The sequence below is a fragment of the Astyanax mexicanus genome, chromosome 13 (genome assembly GCF_023375975.1).
Source record: "Astyanax mexicanus isolate ESR-SI-001 chromosome 13, AstMex3_surface, whole genome shotgun sequence".
Taxonomy (NCBI): domain Eukaryota; kingdom Metazoa; phylum Chordata; class Actinopteri; order Characiformes; family Acestrorhamphidae; genus Astyanax; species Astyanax mexicanus.
Window position 1 is genome coordinate 36,695,397 of NC_064420.1, and position 19,959 is coordinate 36,715,355.

The following is a 19,959-nucleotide window of genomic DNA, read 5'->3' on the forward strand; positions in this document are numbered from 1 at the left end:
TGCACTTAGCCCGCTGAGTCCAAAATGTCCTGTCCACCCTGCTATTTTGGAATAACTGCCCCTTTTAAGATAGTAAATTTGACATCAGTGACATCACATTTTTAATACAGTTTTTGAGGCACTAAAGATACATGCTGCATGTTTAGCAGTTAATAGTAATTTTAATAAAGCTTATGCTGTTCAGCCTATCGTTTTCTATAATACTGTCCACCCTCCTATTTTTTTTGTCTTGCAGCTTGCTATGGCAGAATGGATGTATAAATGCAGTTAATGCAAGTGCTGGAATTTAATGATCAGTGTGATAATGTAATACTGCAAGTGCTGATGTATGTGCAAGTGAACCGAGCTCTTTTGATTGATAATCAATCTACTAATCTCCTATTTATACAGCAAAAAATAGTTTATATTACTTTCTTTGTGTGTGACAAGTACGCCATTTTTGTATCAGACGTTGGCACTGATTCTATAATAGATACTTTATAACAAATGAGTATCTGAATCTTTTTGAAACTATGATTTCTTTGAATTATTGAACAATACCAGCCTGTTGACACTCGCCTAGTCCACCCAGTCTTTGATTTATAATGTCTGTTTATGTTTATAATGACTTTCAAAGACACTGATTTAATCATGAGGAACCAAAGTCAACAAAATGGCTTTCTTTTCTCTTTTGTTTGGCGGCGGCATGTACGTCTTTTCCGGGACCACACAAAAGATCAGTTTCTTCCTTTATTTTTGCTTAGAGTTTTGCCGGATTCTCCCCTGCTGGAAGGAACAAACATTCAAACATGGGGACGGAGTGGGACAGATAAAGTGACAATGACCAGCCCAATTAAACCACAACAAAATGCTGTCTATGCACATTTAAGGATTAGGATATTTGAATATATAGATATAGATGTCAACTTTAGCTTGGTAATATTGTTAACCCTGTATCGGAACATGTGTAGATATATTTAGGTAAGTCTTTACTTTTATTCAAAATCTTCTCACATCTTCCATGTGGTGTTAATACTCACGGTTTTGTTTTAATACTCACCGGGTTATTACTCACGTTATTACTCATGTTAAATTGGAAATGTACAGTAAAACATTTGCATTTTTATACATAACATATATATAAAATATATTATACAATATAACTAAAACTATTATGAAGTTTTAAAAGTTCAAAAATCAATATTTGGTGGAATAATCCTGGTTTTTAATCACAGTTTTCATGCATCTATGGCATGTTCTTCTACACCAGTCTTACACACTGCTTTTGGGTAACTTTATGCCACTCCTGGTGCAAAAATTCAAGCAGTTCAGCTTGGTTTAATGGCTTGTGTTCGTCCATCTTTCTCTTGATTATATTCCAGAGGTTTTCAATTTGGTAAAATCAAAGAAACTCATCATTTTTAAGTGGCCCCCTTTTTTTCCAGAGCTGTATCTATCTGTCTATTCATATACCTACATATCATCTCTGTCCAAAGAAAACCATGTATCTCCATTTTTGTCACTAATTTGAAAACATCTGCCGTCCTACACATTGTGTGACAGTTGATATTTAGGCAAAAGAAATTGGACAATAGAAGTTAATTATGGTTTCTCTTTTTTGTAAAGTATTTTAAATATGAGATACAGCATATTTTTTTTTTCTAATGAGTGTTAAGAAAAATATTTTTTCCAGTGGAAGTCAATGTTAATCAGAGTTTATTTCAAGCATTTCCCTAATGTATCATTAAATGTTAACAAGATACATAAAAGCCAGATTAAGTTTAGTGGTGATTCATTCATCAAGAATTGTATGTGTGTGTGTGTGTCTGTGTTCGTGTGCGCGTGTGTGTGTTTATGTATCGTCACTGTATCGCTGCTGTTTCCTCCGGGATCAATGAAGAAGATCAGTCTGTCTATCTTTATCTAATCTGAGTTGGGCGCGCGCGCCTGAACAGCGCACGTTCCGCGCATCCCGCCCCAATAGGCCACGCCTTCCCTCCAGCCAATCAGCGCGTCCAGCTGCAGGATTTATATTAACCGGCTTATTCTAACCGGAGAGATGCAGCAGCGGTGTGAACAGCTTTACTGAGAGAGATATGAAGAGTCAGTGTGAGAGCAGCCCGAGGAGATGACCTGTGGATAAATATTACTTCATTCATCCCTTTAACTGCGAGTTATTATTATTTATTTTAGTTTTATACCTTGTTAGGGGTTTATTTTCTATTCTGAAGAAGAGCTGAGGAGTTTCAGCACTTGTCGATTTAACGAGCAGGAGGAAGAAAACGGGCTCTGATAACCTGCACAGCATGGAGTCCGACAGAAAGGTAATAACAGTGTCATACAGAGATTTTAGACACCTGTAGCTCTCTGCAGATTCAAACTCTTACTTATCTGTGTTCTTTCCTCTTTATCCTGCCAAAGTCTCATAGGTTTAGAGGGGAAATTTCATGTATTTCTATATCTATATGCAGCTACACACAAGTAAACAAAGATTAAAACACAGAATAACAATACAATTAGATATATACAGTATTGTGCAAATGTTTTAGGCAGCTGTGGGAATTTCAGTAAAGAAAAAGCTTCTTATCTGTGAAGTAAGTGTTTATTAGCTCAGTAAAACTCACTAATAAATTACAATAAATACAAACAGCAATCTTACAAAAAGCAGTGCGACAGAGTTGTTTCTAGTTCTCATCATATCAACAACTGGTTTGGTAAATTTGTAAATTTAGCTGCTAATGGAACTGAATATCTCTGGTAGTTTACAATATATGCATTACATTCTGGTATTGTTCTATTATATATATATATATATATATATATATATATATATATATATATATATATATATATATATATATATATATATATATTGTCTCATTTTATTCATGCATTGGTCATGCACTATTCATGTTTCTTTTATTAGTCTGTTAAACTTTGTCTTTTTTAATGCACAGTCATTGTCACTTGTATTTGATGTGGGAGCATCCAGGATAACCCAGTCAGTCTTCTGCTCTTATCCTGCAACTATATTCTTTGATTTACTTTGCTTCATTCAATTATTTATCATCAAACTTGGCTTAATGTAAAAAAACAAATGCCAGATTTAGATGGAGATATAGCAAGATTTTTAATGGACAGCAACAATTTGTACAATATATTAATTAGCATCACTTACAACAGAATATCTTAACAAATTACATATGAAAACAATGCAGAACTATTAAGTATTATATTGTTACGTTTACTGTATTGCAGGAATGTGAATATTAGGGGGGTTAATAAGGGGAAGATGTGGCACACTCTCCTCCACTATACCGTACGTGCAATTCTGAGCATTCAGCCTGTCTCTCGTAGCCCTGAAGTGTGACGTTTTCAGTCACTGTGTCCTTAAGGAGGGTCGGGGGTGTGCTGCTGTAGGTTGTTTGGGGGAAGGTAAATGCTGCTATAGATCATTCCAAGGCGTCACAGGCTCACATGCGTATAGGGGCAATCTAGGAAATGAAGGTTCCTTTACGGTTCAAGGTTGATTAAAGGACACAAAGTGAGGGAGCAGCTATGGTTCGTCTAACAAGATATCCTTTTTGTTATATTAACTTCAGGAGGTTATTTGTCAGCATATCTATGTAAAAAATCTAAAGGTGTGTAAAAGCAGATTATATTGCATTATATCCAAATTTTGCAGACACCCGTTCTATTATTATAATTTTTTTTTTTTTTTCATTTTCTTCCCAAGTTACATGGCCAATTACACAACCCACTCATTAGGACTCCCCCTATCACTAGTGATGCCCCAACACCAGTAGGGTAAAGACTAGCACATGCCTCCTCCAATGCACTTGGAGGAAAGGGCAGCGACTCGGTTTCCGATACATCAGCTCACAGACACCTTTAGCTGTGGACATCATTCTTTAGAGTGATAAGGGGAGAGAGTGCCATCTACCCACCCAGAGAGAGCAAGGCCGATTGTGCTCTCTCAGGGCTCCGGTAGACGATGGCAAGCTGCATAAACAGGATTCAAATCTCCTCATTATAGTGGCAGCGCTTAGCCTGCTGGACCACTCGGAGCCCCAGACACCCGTTCTTATAAATGCATTCAGCTACTAAACTAGATGACTAAATGCAAATACCGCTTGACCAGTTCCTGTAGTACAGAAGTACTGCCAATAGAATATGACTCTTTGGAGAAAAGCATGAACCAATTGACACCCAGGATTGAGTTGTGGAGGAATGAAATTGTTTTCTCTGGAAAGATGGATGCTCGAACTAATACCTTTGGGATGTGTTGGGGGTTGGGGATGAGATGAGGTTGAGTGGTGATCATACAACCTTTTGACCTCACTAACAAACACTCTTGTTGCTGAACGCAATCAAATCATTGCAGCAATGCTCCAAAATGTAGTAGGAAACCTTCCCTGAGAAATACAGACTGGGTTTTCAACAAATGACAAATAATCTTTTAATATTTTTGATTTCGGAAACAAAAAATTATAAAGCATCGCAATACGTTGTCCATATACAGCTCTGGAAAAAAAAATACGTTTCTTTGATTTAATCAAATTGAAAACATCTGGAATATAATCAAGAGGAAGATGGATGATCACAAGCCATCAAACCAAGCTGAACTGCTTGAATTTTTGCACCAGGAGTGGCATAAAGTTATCCGTAAGCAGTGTGCAAGACTGGTGTAGGAGAACATGCAAAGATGCATGAAAACTGTGATTATAGACCAGGGTTATTCCACCAAATATTGATTTCTGAATTCCTAAACATTGTTTTTTTTTGCATTATTTGAGGTCTGAAAGCTCTGCATCTTTTTAGTTATTTCAGCCATTTCTTATTTTCTGCAAATAAATGTTCTGTATTTGGAATTCGGGAGAAATTTTGTCCTTTTATGAAAAAAAGCACATTATAAGCAAGCAGCTACACTTAGAGCAATGCATTTGAATGTCCTGTCATTATCTTATTGCCTGTTTGTATTGAACATTTTGGCAATAACTCTGATTAAATGATTGATTAATTGATTGAGAGACAGGTATGAACATGCCTACCATGAGAAATAGGAAAACCATAGTTAGCATGACACAGCAGCTGATACCTGTCACGCTCTGTGTCCCAGAGCAGCCTGGATAAACAGGGGTTGTCTAGAAATAACTACAATGTACCACAGTGAACAGAAACCCGATTACAACTCTATTAACAGGCTCCTGATGTAACCTGCTCAGAACTGGAAGATGTCCGTTCCACTCGCATTCTGGAAGGGGTTTATGTGTCTCATGTGTTTTTCTCTGACCACGTCTGCTCAGTTGTGATTCAATCAATGGAGTTGATTGCAGAGTACCATTTGAAATAATTGCTGATTGCTTGAACACTGGGCCTTCAGCCTTTTCATGTTATTAAATTAAGGCATTGTAAACTTTATATTTACATTCTTAGAATGAAAATGGTACATATCTGTTACAGTGGGGCAACCATCCTGTCACTAGGGTGGTACCCTCAGTACACTTTAAATTGATCTATAGCCCCATCTGGACAGGATTAGTTTTCAGGGGTAATTTTCTCCTTTAGGGGGAGTCCTCTGTGATTTTATTCCCATCTGGAACATGTGTGTGTTTTACTTAGACGCCCTCTGAGAAAATTACAGACAGAATTACCTAAAGTTTTTTGCTGAACTCTGTTCATAATTTTAGTCACGTCTGGATGCACATCTCTGAGTTTTATCACCTCACGTTTAATAAAAGAGCTATTTTCCACTGCTAATCACCGTAATTACACTTTGAGTGCGCATTGCCACTTGTTTTTTCAACTGCAGTCTGGATACAAGAGTTGTATCACCCTGAGAAGCTAATCTTGTCCGGATAGGGCTTTATCTTATCAAATTAAGTTTTGTGTTTTCAAACTAGAGTTTACAAGTTGTCAGACTTTCAATTCAGATTTTTAAGTTACTTTAATAAAGAGGAAATTAGAATTAGAATTAGAATTAGAATTTAGAGTTGAATTTATTTGCATATTGGGTGTGTCTGCAGCTCGCCTTTACTCACCATCAGGCTACCTTCACTTGTATATTCTGTTATATTTTAGACAAGGGTTGACTGCACAGCCTTGGTGTTGATGGCTACAAGAGCAAGTTGCCATTTGATGCTTGAGGTTAAACCAATGTGTAAAAACTCATACTCAACACTTCTCTCACAAAACTGTGCAGGAAAGTTAAACTAAAAAACTAAAGCCAATAAATTAAGATATCTGTAATTTAGGGGTGGGCGATATGGCTAAAATAATACCACAATATTTCAGGGTATTTTTGCGACATTAATATACCGGGCGATATTAGAAATAACAATAAAAATGTATTAATTTCGGGACTATATTGTAATAATATTACAGTATAATCAAAACATACCAAAATAAATAATGTAACATAATATTGCATAGTGCATGAATACTGCACACATAAACGATTACTATAATGCTTTATAGTAAATAATAGACTACTTTCAAGATGAAACATCCCTATTATCACAATATGGATTTTTAATTCAGCGTAATTTAACTTAAAACTTTCAGGCAGCTTTTGAACTTATTTGAACATACTGTACATAAGGGGCTGAATACACTAAGAACATTGAATATGTCAATGATACATTGAAAAACGTCTTGTGATAATTAAAACACTTGACTGCTAGGTCCTTCTCATCAAAACATGGCCTCAGAGAGGTGCTGCATGTGTTATATAACGGCTTAGAGTGTGTGTGTGTGTGTGGATTGAGGTAAGAATAAATAGCGTGTGTGAGTTCAGCTACTCTCAGATCACAGTAATTAGATTACACTCAGATAACAACAGGGCTTCCCCATTAACAGAGAAAACATTTCCTGAAGCAATGTTATTGTAGTGGAGGAACAATCTTCTAAGGGTTGAATTCACTTTGGTGGTTTATCAATAAAAGGGCTTTATAGTGATCTTATTAGCCCTTTGAAGCATAGCAACAGCATAGCCACATATGGACATATATTGTCACATGGATATGGAATTGTGTTTAACTCTTAATCAATACATTTAAGTTCAGGTTGCATTTAGTCCCATTGCCACAGCTGTTTTAAATCCAACCCCTAGCCATGTAGTCTGCTTTTATAAACATTGGTAAAAGATTGTGTTGTTCTGAAGCCCTTACCAGATAACAGCATGGTACTGTGATAGGACAGCACCACTGCAACAAGCATATTTAACCGGTCATTTATTAAAGATAAGGGAATTCGTCATAAAATAAAATAGAGATGCTGCTTGCCATCAGCAGCCGGAGTCTGAGAGAGCACACGTCTCTGGCCTAGCTCTCCCTGGGTGGGTATATAGTGCTCGCTCCCTAAATCAATCCTAATGTAATAATGGGCTGTTAATTTATACCCACTGATCAGTGGCAGTCAGAAAAAACTACATTTATTGGTGGAAGATTGTGTTAGTCTTTACCCTGCTAGTGTGTTGAGCATTGCTTATAATAGGGGGAGTTCTGATAAGTGTGTGAGGTTATTGGCATTTCAAATTGGGGAGAAATATGATGACATTAGAAATTATTATTTTTTTTTTTTTAAATGTGTTCAATCAATATTGAAAAGCATCAGATGCAGTATAACAGAGTAAAAGAAAGGTTTTAGGATCAGAAAATGGGGTCTGGTTTAAGCACAACACAAAATCAACCACTAATAGTTTTATCAAACATAATATTTTGATACTTATGATATATGGATACATTCTGTACGGATATTTTGTTTTTACAGTTTATACAATTAATCCATACATTAAGGTAATAATAATGATTCAAATCTCAATCAGTTCTTCTTAAAATTGATTACTTTTTGTTTATGTTTCATAGTCTTATATAGTCTCATAGTTCATAGAGTAAAATTGCTTTAATAAAAAAAGCTCTGAATAATCAAGGCCTAAACACATTGTCTAAAATTATGCCTAGAAAATTAAGACTTGGTAGCTGACCTCTTTGTTAAGTCTGCTTTAACTTTTTTTTTCTGTGGATTTGTCAATTCAGCCAGTAACTTATCTGATTTATTTAGTGAAAGATTGATCACTTAAAATATACCCTGAATAAAGGGAAATTGTAAATACGGAATTGGAAATGATTAAGCTGTTGACCAGACTTTTCAAAACCTGTACGTGACTTTTGCATTGTCCTGCTCCTCTTAGTGAATCTATTTTGGGTTCATTGCTGTTTTCACACTCTTGCTAATCCGTGGATTATGCATCACTGTTTCCAGTGAAATTTTAGCCAGTGGATTAACCTGCACTTAATCCATTACATATGTGTACAAGCACAGCTCTGTTTGATCATGTTACAGGTGAAAGATTAGTATCATAATAAAACAAAATAATTTATTGTTTACATCAATAATTGAATCACACTTTTTTCCCTGGAAATACAGCTCGAATTAAGGAGTTTTTTTTTTTTTTTTTTGTCTCTGTGCAGCATGTGACAGTGCAGCTGATGGTGGCCGTTGGCACAGCAGTGATTGGCTCTTTACAGTTCGGCTACAACACCGGTGTTATCAATGCGCCTCAGACGGTAAGTATAGCACATTACAACCATGCCTAAACGTAAAACAGTGGTCTGCTATATTTATACGAGGATATACAGTTATGTCCTGTAAGTCATATATTGTAGAAGTCATATATTGTAGATTTACTACAGGTTTACAACAGCTTTGTACATTAATTGGTGGAAGATTGTGTTAGTCTTGCTAACACATTACAACCTTGTTTGAACCAGGCCTGAAACAAAACAGCAGGTATTAAAGGTGTCCTAAAAAAAAAAAAGGATGGTGTCGGTCCGGATCAACGAGACCACGGTCTGGTGTGTTTGCTTTGAAACAATCACAGGAAGCTGAGGCAGGCCGAATTGAAACACACTGATGTCAGAAACACACCCTTTTTTAATCCAATCATTGTAAAGTATAGGGAGATTCAGTCCACAAAGGTAATAATTGCAGGACATAACATATTATTTTTAATGTGCTCACTGCACACACACACACACACACACACACACACACACACACACACACTTGCTTTTATTTGTATCTGCTGAATTTAACACATTGTTCTACTAATCGTGTGGTCTGCCAAGCCTCGTGTACCTGCCCACACATTCCCGCACTCACAATTTAAACGGACATACATGGAGAAAATAATTTAAGATTTGGTCATAGGTTGCCATGTCTTTAAAGAACCATCACTGGGGTGAATCTGTCAACGGTTCTAAGGTCTAAAGAGACTCATGTGAGATCATACAGGAAAGAAGTTGTTTACAGGTTTATGGTAAAACCATGTGCAGAACTCGCATACTGTTCTGTATTTTATATGATTATACTATATTCAATTCATATAATAAATCATACATACTTCATCATCAGAGTAAAAATGGATTGACATTCATTACAAGATGATTACTTATGGTTAATCATGTCAGCTGCTTTTTTTTTGATATGGTAACTTTGCATTTTGTTGGATTTGAACTGATAGGCTTGTTTAAAATAAAAGAAGGGATGATCACATGATACATTATATTCAAAGTAAGGCTGTCAGGGATAGTAATGATATTAAAAAGTATATGTCCAACAAGTTAAACAAACGCTTCCTGCTATTCCTGTTAAATTCATTTGTGAAGAGCACTGCCTAATAATAGACAAACACTACCCCCACAAGAACCTCTTATCAGGTTCTGTGTATTTTCCACCCCATACATGGAGACCCACATTGTGGCATTAACTCTAAAGTTGCATAGGCTGATTTACCACTTCCTGTTCAAGTCATACAGTAGATTATCAGGTAGAAATGTACATCACCATTGGTGGTCTAGCAATGGGGTTTAAAAAGCGATAATAGTTTTTTTAAACTAAGATACAGCTCTGGAAAAAAAATTAAAGAGACCACTTCAGTTTCTGAATCAGTTGATTTTGCTATTTATAGGTATATGTTCGAGTAAAATGAACAATGTTGATTTATTTTATAAACTACAGTTAACATTTCTCCCAAATTCAAAATAAAAATATTGTAATTTAGAGCATTTATGCATTAAAAAAAAACATTTTTTTAATTAATATTTGTTGGAATCACCCTGTTTTTTTAATGACAGTTTTCTCCTCCACCAGTCTTACACACTGCTTTTTAATAGCTTTATGCCACTCCTCAAACAGTTTAACTTGGTTTGATGGTTTGTGATCATACATATTCCTCTTGATTATATTCCGGAGGTTTTCAATTTGGTAAAATCAAAGAAACTCATCATTTTTAAACATATTTTTTCAAAGGTAAAGTAAATGTTTAAAACACATACATTTAATGGATTTCTACCTATACATCTGTGCTGCTGTCAAAAGAGGGGCTGTTTAACTGCCTTCAATGTTTAATGTGTGTGTATTTCAGGTGCTGTTAGCCTAGTTCACTCACATACTCTGTACCTGGCTTGTTTTAAAACATATAAAAACCACCCAGCAAAATGCTCATTGTATGCTCAATGCTCAATCCAGCATTTGGATGCAAAAACTAACTTATAACAGTGTGTGTAATAAGTGTGCAAACATTATGTGCAGAGGTGTAAGGAGATAAAGAGATGAGGGGACAGTGCAAATACAGGTGCTAAGGAGGACACCTGTACAGATTTACACTGTGAATGCGTGCCCCTAATTAGGATTAGGGTTGTTTTGGGGTGCCTAAATACTCACTAACACAGGGACATCTTGATTAGGATAGATTCTGGCAGAAGGTTTTGGCTCAAAGCCATTGATTCTGAGTTTCAGTGCTGAAACTCAGACTGCAGACCTGTAGTTACCTGCAGACTGTCATCAGCACTCATAGACAGGAAAGCCATAAGGTCAAACTGCTTTATTGTCTTAATATATTAGGACATTATGGTCTTATTGTCTAAATAAAGCTTTAATGAACACGTGGTAGAGGAAATGAAAAGTGCCTGGCTGTTTGTGGCCATATGGTTGCAGCACGACAGGAGCATAAACCAATTTCTCTTTGTCTGATGTCTATTTTTAACCTATCTTGTTTGTATATTTACTAAGTATGGGGTGGATATACAGACAGACATGTCTTAAACATATCAATGTTACATTGACCGCTGATTGTGAACTCTTGTGCTTTATGAATGGTTGTTATGTACTGCAGTTGTGGATTCTTGCTCCCTCTGCTGGCTGAAGAACAGTGGTGTTCCAGCACAAATGATCCAGATCATTAAGGCCTGCAGTAACATATATACAGCTCTCTGAAAAAAAGAAATAAGAGAGCACTTAAAAAGTTATAAGAGAGCACTTAAAAAGTTTCTTTGATTTTACTAACTTAAAAAAATATAATGAATATAATCAAGAGGAAGATGGATGATCACAAGCCTTCAAACCAAGCTGAACTGTTTTTTTTTTCATAAATTTATCCAAAAGCAGTGTGTAAGACTGGTGGAGGAGAACATGCCAAGACACACAAAAAAGTGATTAAAAACCAGGGTTATTCCACCAAATATTGATTTCTGAACTCTTAAAACTTTATGAATATGAACTTGTTTTCTTTGCATTATTTGAGGTCTGAAATCTCTGCATATTTTTTTGTTATTTCTCATTTTCTGCAAATAAATGCTCTAAATGACAATATTTTTAGAATTGGGAGAAATGTTGTCTGTAGTTTATAGAGTAAAACAACAATGTTCACTTTACTCAAACATACATCCGTAAATAGCAAAATCAGAGAAATTGATTCAGAAACTAAAGTGGTCTCTTATTTTTTTCCAAAGCTGTACATATTAATCGTCTAAATCCCAAAACTTAAGGACATCAGCTTTACAATTACTATTATTACACAGATAAATCACTGTTAAATACAATTTATAACTGTAAAACAATTGGCAGGAAAATTAATATTTAAAAATACTTTTCTGTAACCCTTGCTTCCATACTTAAAAAAACTAAATAAAAAAAAACTAAAATTAAAGAACAATTAAATACAATTTTAACATGTATATTTTAACAGTGTAGTATTTTATATAGCAGTACTCAGAAGTAAGCAGAAATGTGTGAATATGAATTTTCAGTCATTTAAGATCTTCTCTAACTCTTTTCTGTTGTAGACTATTGAAAGTTTCTACAACGAGACTTGGTTTAACCGCTATTCCGAATATATCCCTGAAAGCTCTCGCACTGCGCTCTGGGCTTTATCGGTCTCCATCTTCTCTGTGGGAGGCATCTTTGGTTCCTTCTCAGTGGGGCTCTTCGTCAATCGCCTGGGCAGGTAATATATTTCACAGATTTCCAACAAGTATGCTGATACTGATACAGAAAAGACTTATTATTAAAATTAAAAATATCCTTTTTTCTCTGGGATCTCTCTGCAGGAGGAACTCAATGCTCATTGCTAATGTTCTGGCCTTCATAGCAGCTGGGTTAATGGGCTTCTCCAAGCTGGCCGCATCTTGGGAGATGCTGATCATTGGTCGGCTGATTGTGGGCCTTTACTCTGGCCTGTCTACAGGCTTTGTGCCGATGTATGTTGGTGAAATTGCTCCGACGACTCTACGTGGGGCACTGGGAACGCTTCATCAGTTGGGCATTGTCATAGGTATCCTGATGGCACAGGTAATAAGAGGGATTATTAGTGTTTTAAATGTCTGTGTGTCAGCACTGTCAAAACTGTAAAATTTAACTAATAACTAATGTTTTTAGTGTTACAAAATATTATTTAAGAACTGTTTTTGAAAATGTGTTCTATTTGCTATTGGCTGTATGTGAAAATCCAAGAATGTCTTAGAATTTTAAGGAAGCAAGCTAAGAAGTTTTTTGGGAAACTGGTAACAGAATTTTACAATAATTTCACAATTACTGTAAGTGAACAAGTTTGAACAACTTTTTAATGTTGAGTTTGAGTAAAATTGCTGAGCTTAAAAATACCGTCTCAAGTCTGTCCGCCTGTAAGTCCTCAAAACAGGCAAAAGTCTCATCACTGTATAGATCATCAAATTGAATTAGTCTTTTCTTCTGACAATTTTTAAAAGTTTCATCCAGTTTAGCTGGAAGAAATTAAACTGGACTTTGAATAAGCAGAGTCTGCTTATTCAGAATTTTAAAGTGCTGTTGAAATTGGGTCCAAATTTGAAGAGTGTCTATAACCACAGAATTGGAATAATGCTCTCTTATATGACAAAGAATGTAACAGAGTCTCTTTGTAAGAGAATACATAATTTGTATACTATTTATTACATTTCATTGGATTGTTGTTGTCCATAGTGTTTTAGTACCCTGTAATTCTGCATTATAAGTTTTAAAACACTATAAATTAAGGCTTGGGAATGCCCACATCTGTATATGTTATGAGGTGTTTTCTCGTGAGAGAGGTTATGTGTGCTTACGACACGTTCATCATTCTTTAGCTTCCATGGCAAACATCATGGAAAATGATCCCAGGTTGTCAAACAAGCCAAACCAAGGCTAGACACTTACAAATACCAAACACAAAATTTATTATCAAAGGGCAAGACTTTCAGAGGTAGTTAGGGACAGGCAGGGTCAGTAACAGGAAGGCAGCAAGAATAAACAACATACCAGAATGTGAGAGACAAAATAAGGTCATACATTGGAAATCCAGCAAGAAAAAGGCAAGGTAAATGAGGAGTCGATATACGAAAATAGTTTGGCAACAATAAACAAAAGATACAAAGGGCAAGACAAGAAAGTAGTCAAAAAACACAAAATGGGTCTGTAAAAAAGGCAAAAACAAAAAAAGGCGCCGTAGAAGTGCAAACAAACTAGATTCAATATTTGGGGAAGAGCTAAGGAAACAGAAGGGTATTTATACTATACAAGCCAGGTGTAAACAATCAGAAGCTGGGAGAGTGGGATCAGCTAGTTCAGCAGTGTCAGAAAAGTCTGTTGTGGGTGCTGGGAATTGGATACCTTGTTATGTGAAACAGAATCCAGAGCAGGAAGTATAATAAAATGTGACATGTCAGTGTATAGGGCACAGTTTCGGACACACCTCTAAAGACCTAAATCTTATTTGTTTTATTTTTTCTGTATTGCAGGTCTTTGGCATTGACTCTATCATGGGAAATGCTACAATGTGGCCTTTCCTTCTGGGCTTCACCTTCATCCCTGCCTTGATTCAGTGTGCCCTCCTGCCTTTCTGCCCAGAGAGCCCTCGCTTCCTGCTAATCAATCAGAACGAGGAGAACAAAGCCAAGACTGGTGAGAAATCTTCAAAAATCTGCTATGCCCAACATTCACACATCATCTACATACCTCAGGCTTCTCTAGCTCTTTTCTGAGAGATGAATAAGTCACTTAGCATTTTGCCCTGAACCAGTAGGTTATGTATGACTGGAAATGTTCCCACAGTTCTGAAAAAGCTGCGGGGCACAGACGATGTGGGAGCAGACATCCAGGAGATGAAGGAGGAGAGCCGGCAGATGATGAGGGAAAAGAAGGTGACCATCCCTGAGCTGTTCCGCTCCCCACTCTATCGTCAGCCGCTCATAATCGCCATCATGCTGCAGCTCTCCCAGCAGTTCTCCGGCATCAACGCTGTGAGTTCATACATTCAAATAAACTAATATTTTATATATATACGGCTCAGGAATTAAAAATAATGAATTTCTTTAATTTTACCAATTTAAAAACTCCTAGAATATAATCAAGAGGCAGATGGATGATCACAAGCCATCAAACCAAGCTGAACTGCTTAAATTTTTGCAGCAGGAGTGGCATAAAGTTATCCAAAAGCAGAGTGTAAGACTGGTGGAGGAGAACATGCTAAGATGCATGAAAAATGTATTAAAAAAACAGGATTATTCCACCGCAACTTTATTAATATGAACTTGTTTTCTTTGATGTGCATCTTTTTTGTTATTTCAGCCATTTCTAATTTTCTGCAAATAAATGCTTTTAATTTGGAATTTGGGGGAAATGTTATCCGTAGTTTATAGAATAAAACAACAATGTTAATTTTACTCAAACATATACCTATAAATAGCAAACTCAGAGAAACTGATTCAGAAACTGAAGTGGTCTCTTAATTTTTTTCCAAAGCTGTATATTGCTTATTTACTATATAAATTGGAGCTTTTAGTTCATACACAGTAGTAATTAGAATATACATTGTTCCTTTAATTAATAGAACCCCACTATAATCCTCTCCTAGGTTTGGTATTGGACTTTTAAAATATTAGACAATATGAATATTAGTTTAATTTTTTCTCAATTATTGATGCTACTGTAATGTAACAGTAATTCATATTTTTGAAACTTCCTATAATATCAGTTTTACATAATCTTAGCTTCCTAATATTTATTTAACAGCTGTTTTTGCACAGATCTAGCATATTATATTTTTGTAAATATATTTGTAACCATATTATTTTTTTTATAAGTTGAAATTGATTAATTCAGTCATTTGCGCAGCAATGTTTAGCTATGTTTAGCTTTGTCTTTGTTGACTTCAAAGAGTAATAAAACAATATTCATACAATGATAAGGATTTTTCTCCATTATCTCCTTGTGCTACATGACTTTTATTACACTTCAATGATTACTAATTAGTAAATAAATGAAAATCACTGCAAAATAGCAGTATTTTAACAGTAACAGCAGATACAGTCTGTATGATCTGTAAAATATTTGAGATATACTCTGATTCTGACTCATTCTATTGTGTTGCAGGTGTTTTATTATTCCACGAGCATTTTCAAAAAAGCAGGAGTGACCTATCCTGTGTATGCTACCATTGGTGCAGGGATTGTGAACACAGTATTTACTGTAGTATCAGTAAGCAGCATTTTCTTTTCTTTGGTATAACTATGAAGGTTTTCTCATGTATACTTTTGAGCTTTGCTAATGTGATATCTCCTTCTTCTACAGCTGTTTGTAGTGGAGAGAGCAGGTCGGAGATCACTGCACCTTGTTGGGCTGATGGGAATGGCTGTGTCTGCTGTGGTCATGACTGTTGCAATGGCGCTAACTGTAAGTGTGTATTGGACTTTTTCAGTTGTTTAATTATTTTCCTCAGCAAGTTGCTTTAACTTTTATTTCATGTATAAAAATGAATATTTTTAGGTTTATTTAATCTGTTTTTAGGAAACTAATTGGAAAAAAGTTACACAATCCAGTTTATCATTTCATATCATAACAGTTAAGTTGTCTTTAGCCCTTTCTGGATGGGATTAGTTTCTCAGGGGGACGTCTGTGAAAAATATTTCACACTTTTACTCATTGATATAACTCCTGCATCTGGACTACAACTGAAAAAACAGGAGGACCAGTGAGTTTTTTTGGCTTTCTCTGTCACATGACATTGTGTTCAGTAGCTCCTCTATTTCCACTCGCTGTTGTGTTTACGTGGATCTCCGTGGAAACAGGCACCCAAATTGTAATTACAGTGCATGGCAGTAGAAAAATAGCTATTTTATTAAACACGAGGTGATGAAACTCAGAGATGTGCGTCCAGACAGAAATAAAATTACTGGAGGACCACGGAGTTCAGCGATAAACAGTAGGTAATTCAACCTGTAATTTTCTTAGAGGACGTCTGAGAAAAACACATACATGGTCATTCTGGACAGGAATAAAATCACAAAGGACCCCCTATAAAAGAGAAAATTACCCCAGGACATCCTTTATTACTTTCAGGTGTTTGTGATTAAGGAACTAAATAGAAAACAGTGCGTTTTAGTAATTTTCTGTTCTCTTTTTCATCTGATGTAAAAAATTCAAGTATGTTTAGTGTGGCACAATGAATAACCCGACCACTTGTTTGTGTGGCACCACATCATGTGGGAGACTGGGGTCCAATTCCCAGTCTGGGTGACTGTGCTGGTGTACACCAATAAGGGTCATTGGGCAAGACTCCTAACACTACATTGAACCAACTCTGGAATAGAAACAACCTTGTAAGTCGCTCTGGATAAGAGCGTCAGCTAGATGCTATAAATGTAACATAAATGTGTGGAACTACATTATTATTTTTGTTAATATTATTGTTACTGTTTTGCAGAAAGACTTGAATGCACCCACTTAAAAGCTTTATTACTATTTGTCCATCTTCTTCTAGGAGAAATATCAAGGTCTTTCCTATGTCAGCATCGTGGCCATCTTTATTTTCGTGGCATTCTTTGAGATTGGACCAGGTCCTATTCCATGGTTCATCGTAGCTGAGCTCTTCAGTCAAGGCCCACGACCCTCTGCTTTTGCCGTGGCTGGATTCTCCAACTGGACTGCTAACTTTATAGTGGGAATGTGCTTCCAGTATGTAGAGGTATGGAGACCGATGTATTGCACACTTTACTTTATCAGTGATAAAAAATTCAGCAGAATAAAACTTTACCATCCTCTTCTTCTCTCTTGTGTCTCCTCTTCTCAGCAACTGACAGGCCCGTACGTCTTCATCATCTTCACCGTGCTGCTGCTCATCTTCTTCGTCTTCACCTACTTCAAGGTGCCTGAGACCAAGGGCCGGACGTTTGATGAAATCTCGGCAGGCTTCCGACAGAACAGCGGCTCTGGAGCTGGGAAGTACACTCCGGATGAGCTCAATGCACTGGGGGCTGATTCTCAGCTCTAAAACAGCTTCTGCATAGTACTCCCACAGTATTCTGATAGACTGACCCAGTGGGTGTCCTCTGAGATGAGATGAGATGACATGACATGAGATGAAGTCTCAGAGAAAGAAGATCCTGTAGAATGTAGGGCGAGGGTAGGTGCATTTATCTCCAGCAGGGGGAGTTGTTCAGCCAAGTGGAAACGATAGGAAGCCTGTGACTGCCTGACTGTGTGTATATAAATATTTTTTTTAACCACATGTATATTTGAAAAGTATTATTATGATTCTTTTTCTGCTGAGAGAAGGAAGGGTGCCCCTCCATTTGTCTTTTTGTAGTGAGAATTTGGAATTAGACAGTTCATGAATGCTGCACCCCCATGTTTTCCACTTAGCAGTGGTTCTACCACTGAGCACTTTCCTCAGCACATTCCCTACTGAAGAGGAGCACCTTTTTTATCTTTTATTTACCATAGGTTTTTATTACAATTATTGAATATGCTGTTTAAACCGTGTATTATACTGATACTTGGCAACACAAGCAAAGCAGGGTTCAGTGGTGGGTTATAATGCCGAACAGGCTTTTATTTTAAGGTATGTGTAATAGATGTGTAATAGATGCAAATACAGTTATGCTTGAAAATATCCACTTTTAAACGTGACATATTTATGCTCACAAACTTTCAAGCACCACTGAACATCTTCATTCTAGTTGTTGTTTAAAGGTCTCATTCCGTCGTTTTTTTCATTCATTTTAAAATGTCTGGTTGTGGTCTTTAGAATGAAAAAATTGCTCCGGTGATCCAGTATAACGCTGCTTTAGTTCGCTGCTTTAAGAGAAGTGGGGGGTGGGAGGTAGAGTCTCTGTAAAACACAAAATCCACTGGAGATCCTATGTAAACCTATGTAAACCAGACTCGTTTTTCTAAATATTTTCTTTTACTAGCTACTGCAGACAATGGAGTTTGAGGAACAGTTTTGTGTGCAGCATCCATATAAAACTCAGAGAGACCTATAGTTTTTCACAAAGAACAAGAAAAAGTAGACCAGAAAATTGAAGAAACATTTTTTTCTGAAGATCCTGTTACCTTGACTAGACCAAGCCCTTATTGACCTACTTTTTATAAATAGTTATATTATAATTTATTTATACTTATACATTCAGAACCACTATTAATTTATGTAATTCGTCATTTAATTACATTATAACAAAACATTTTACATATATTTACATTAATAGTTTGCAAAGTTGCAATGACAATACGATATACTATATGGACAAAAGTATTGGGACACCTGCTCATTCATTGTTTCTTCCAAAATCAATGAAGTTTGTGTAGATTGTGGACCAGTGCTGTGAGGATTTGTAAGGTTGTTGGCTGTTGGATGGCCAACATTCCACCTTATGCCTAAATAACCATCAAAATGAAAGAAAACACAGTTCCTCTACTCCTAAGCTCAATGCTGGGAGCTTTTAGACCCCTCAGCTTTACACACCTGCCTCAAAGCTGCTCTAAACTCCAGCCCAAAAGCTTAATGTGGTCCATACTAGAATTTGTAAGGTTAAAACAGCTGAATGCATTTACCAGAAGGGATTTTCACAAACATGTGGGCATATACTGTATCACTTTTTATGTATTGCATATCATTAGGCATTATGAGCATGTGTGATAAGATCCCAGCCATGTGTTTGCTGATGTGTATAGTATGTACATATTTTACAGTATGTGTGTCCATGTGTGAGTGTTTATGTGTGTATTGCAAATACACTTACTGTATGTAACACTTGTTTTCACACTCACAGCACAATCACATTAACGCGATAGATGTTAAAGAAACAAGGTCAAGGTCTTTAAATACACAAACCAGTACAGTTCAAACAGTGGATTATATATTCTATTCTTGTTTTATTAATACTGTAAGAAGTGGGAAAAAATCTTTACAAAAAAAAAAAAAAACGTATAAAGTATATTGAACAGTGTCTGAGGTGTAAGGTTGTACAATGTGCCAAGATATGCCGCTCTCCTGACAGCTCATTATTTTTGTAACTTATTCTTTGATAATCGAAAACAAGAAAGTCAATAAAAGAAAATGTACAACTTGATATGTGTTTTGAGTCAATATATTTGGGGGTTATGATCCTTTGGGTAATGCCATCCACACCTGGAGCTTGAGAACCATTGTTTTATTTTGTTTTATAAATAACTGTTGTAGGATAAATACATTCCTATTTAAAAACAATATATCTTACCAAAAGGTACCAAACGTATTGTTTATACATAATTGCATTACAGTACATTTGTTCTCCACAGAACATGAACAGCCTTGCTATATTCACAGACTCAAGTTAAAACATTAAGTACACAGGAAATTTGGCAACATTGTTAGTGTTAAATTAACAC

At 36.1% G+C, this 19,959-nt stretch overlaps 1 protein-coding gene across 1 annotated transcript; it reads left to right on the top strand.

Annotated features, from left to right (window-relative positions):
* Positions 1-2,016: 2,016 nt before the first annotated feature.
* On the top strand, positions 2,017-19,661 carry slc2a1a (solute carrier family 2 member 1a). The gene is made up of 10 exons (XM_007246305.4): positions 2,017-2,303; positions 8,451-8,546; positions 12,105-12,265; positions 12,369-12,609; positions 14,052-14,214; positions 14,365-14,552; positions 15,685-15,789; positions 15,883-15,984; positions 17,072-17,275; positions 17,381-19,661. Exons 1-10 carry the CDS (start codon positions 2,286-2,288, stop codon positions 17,579-17,581), a joined length of 1,479 nt encoding a protein of 492 aa, XP_007246367.2. The 5' UTR covers positions 2,017-2,285; the 3' UTR covers positions 17,582-19,661.
* The last annotated feature ends 298 nt before the right edge of the window (positions 19,662-19,959 follow it).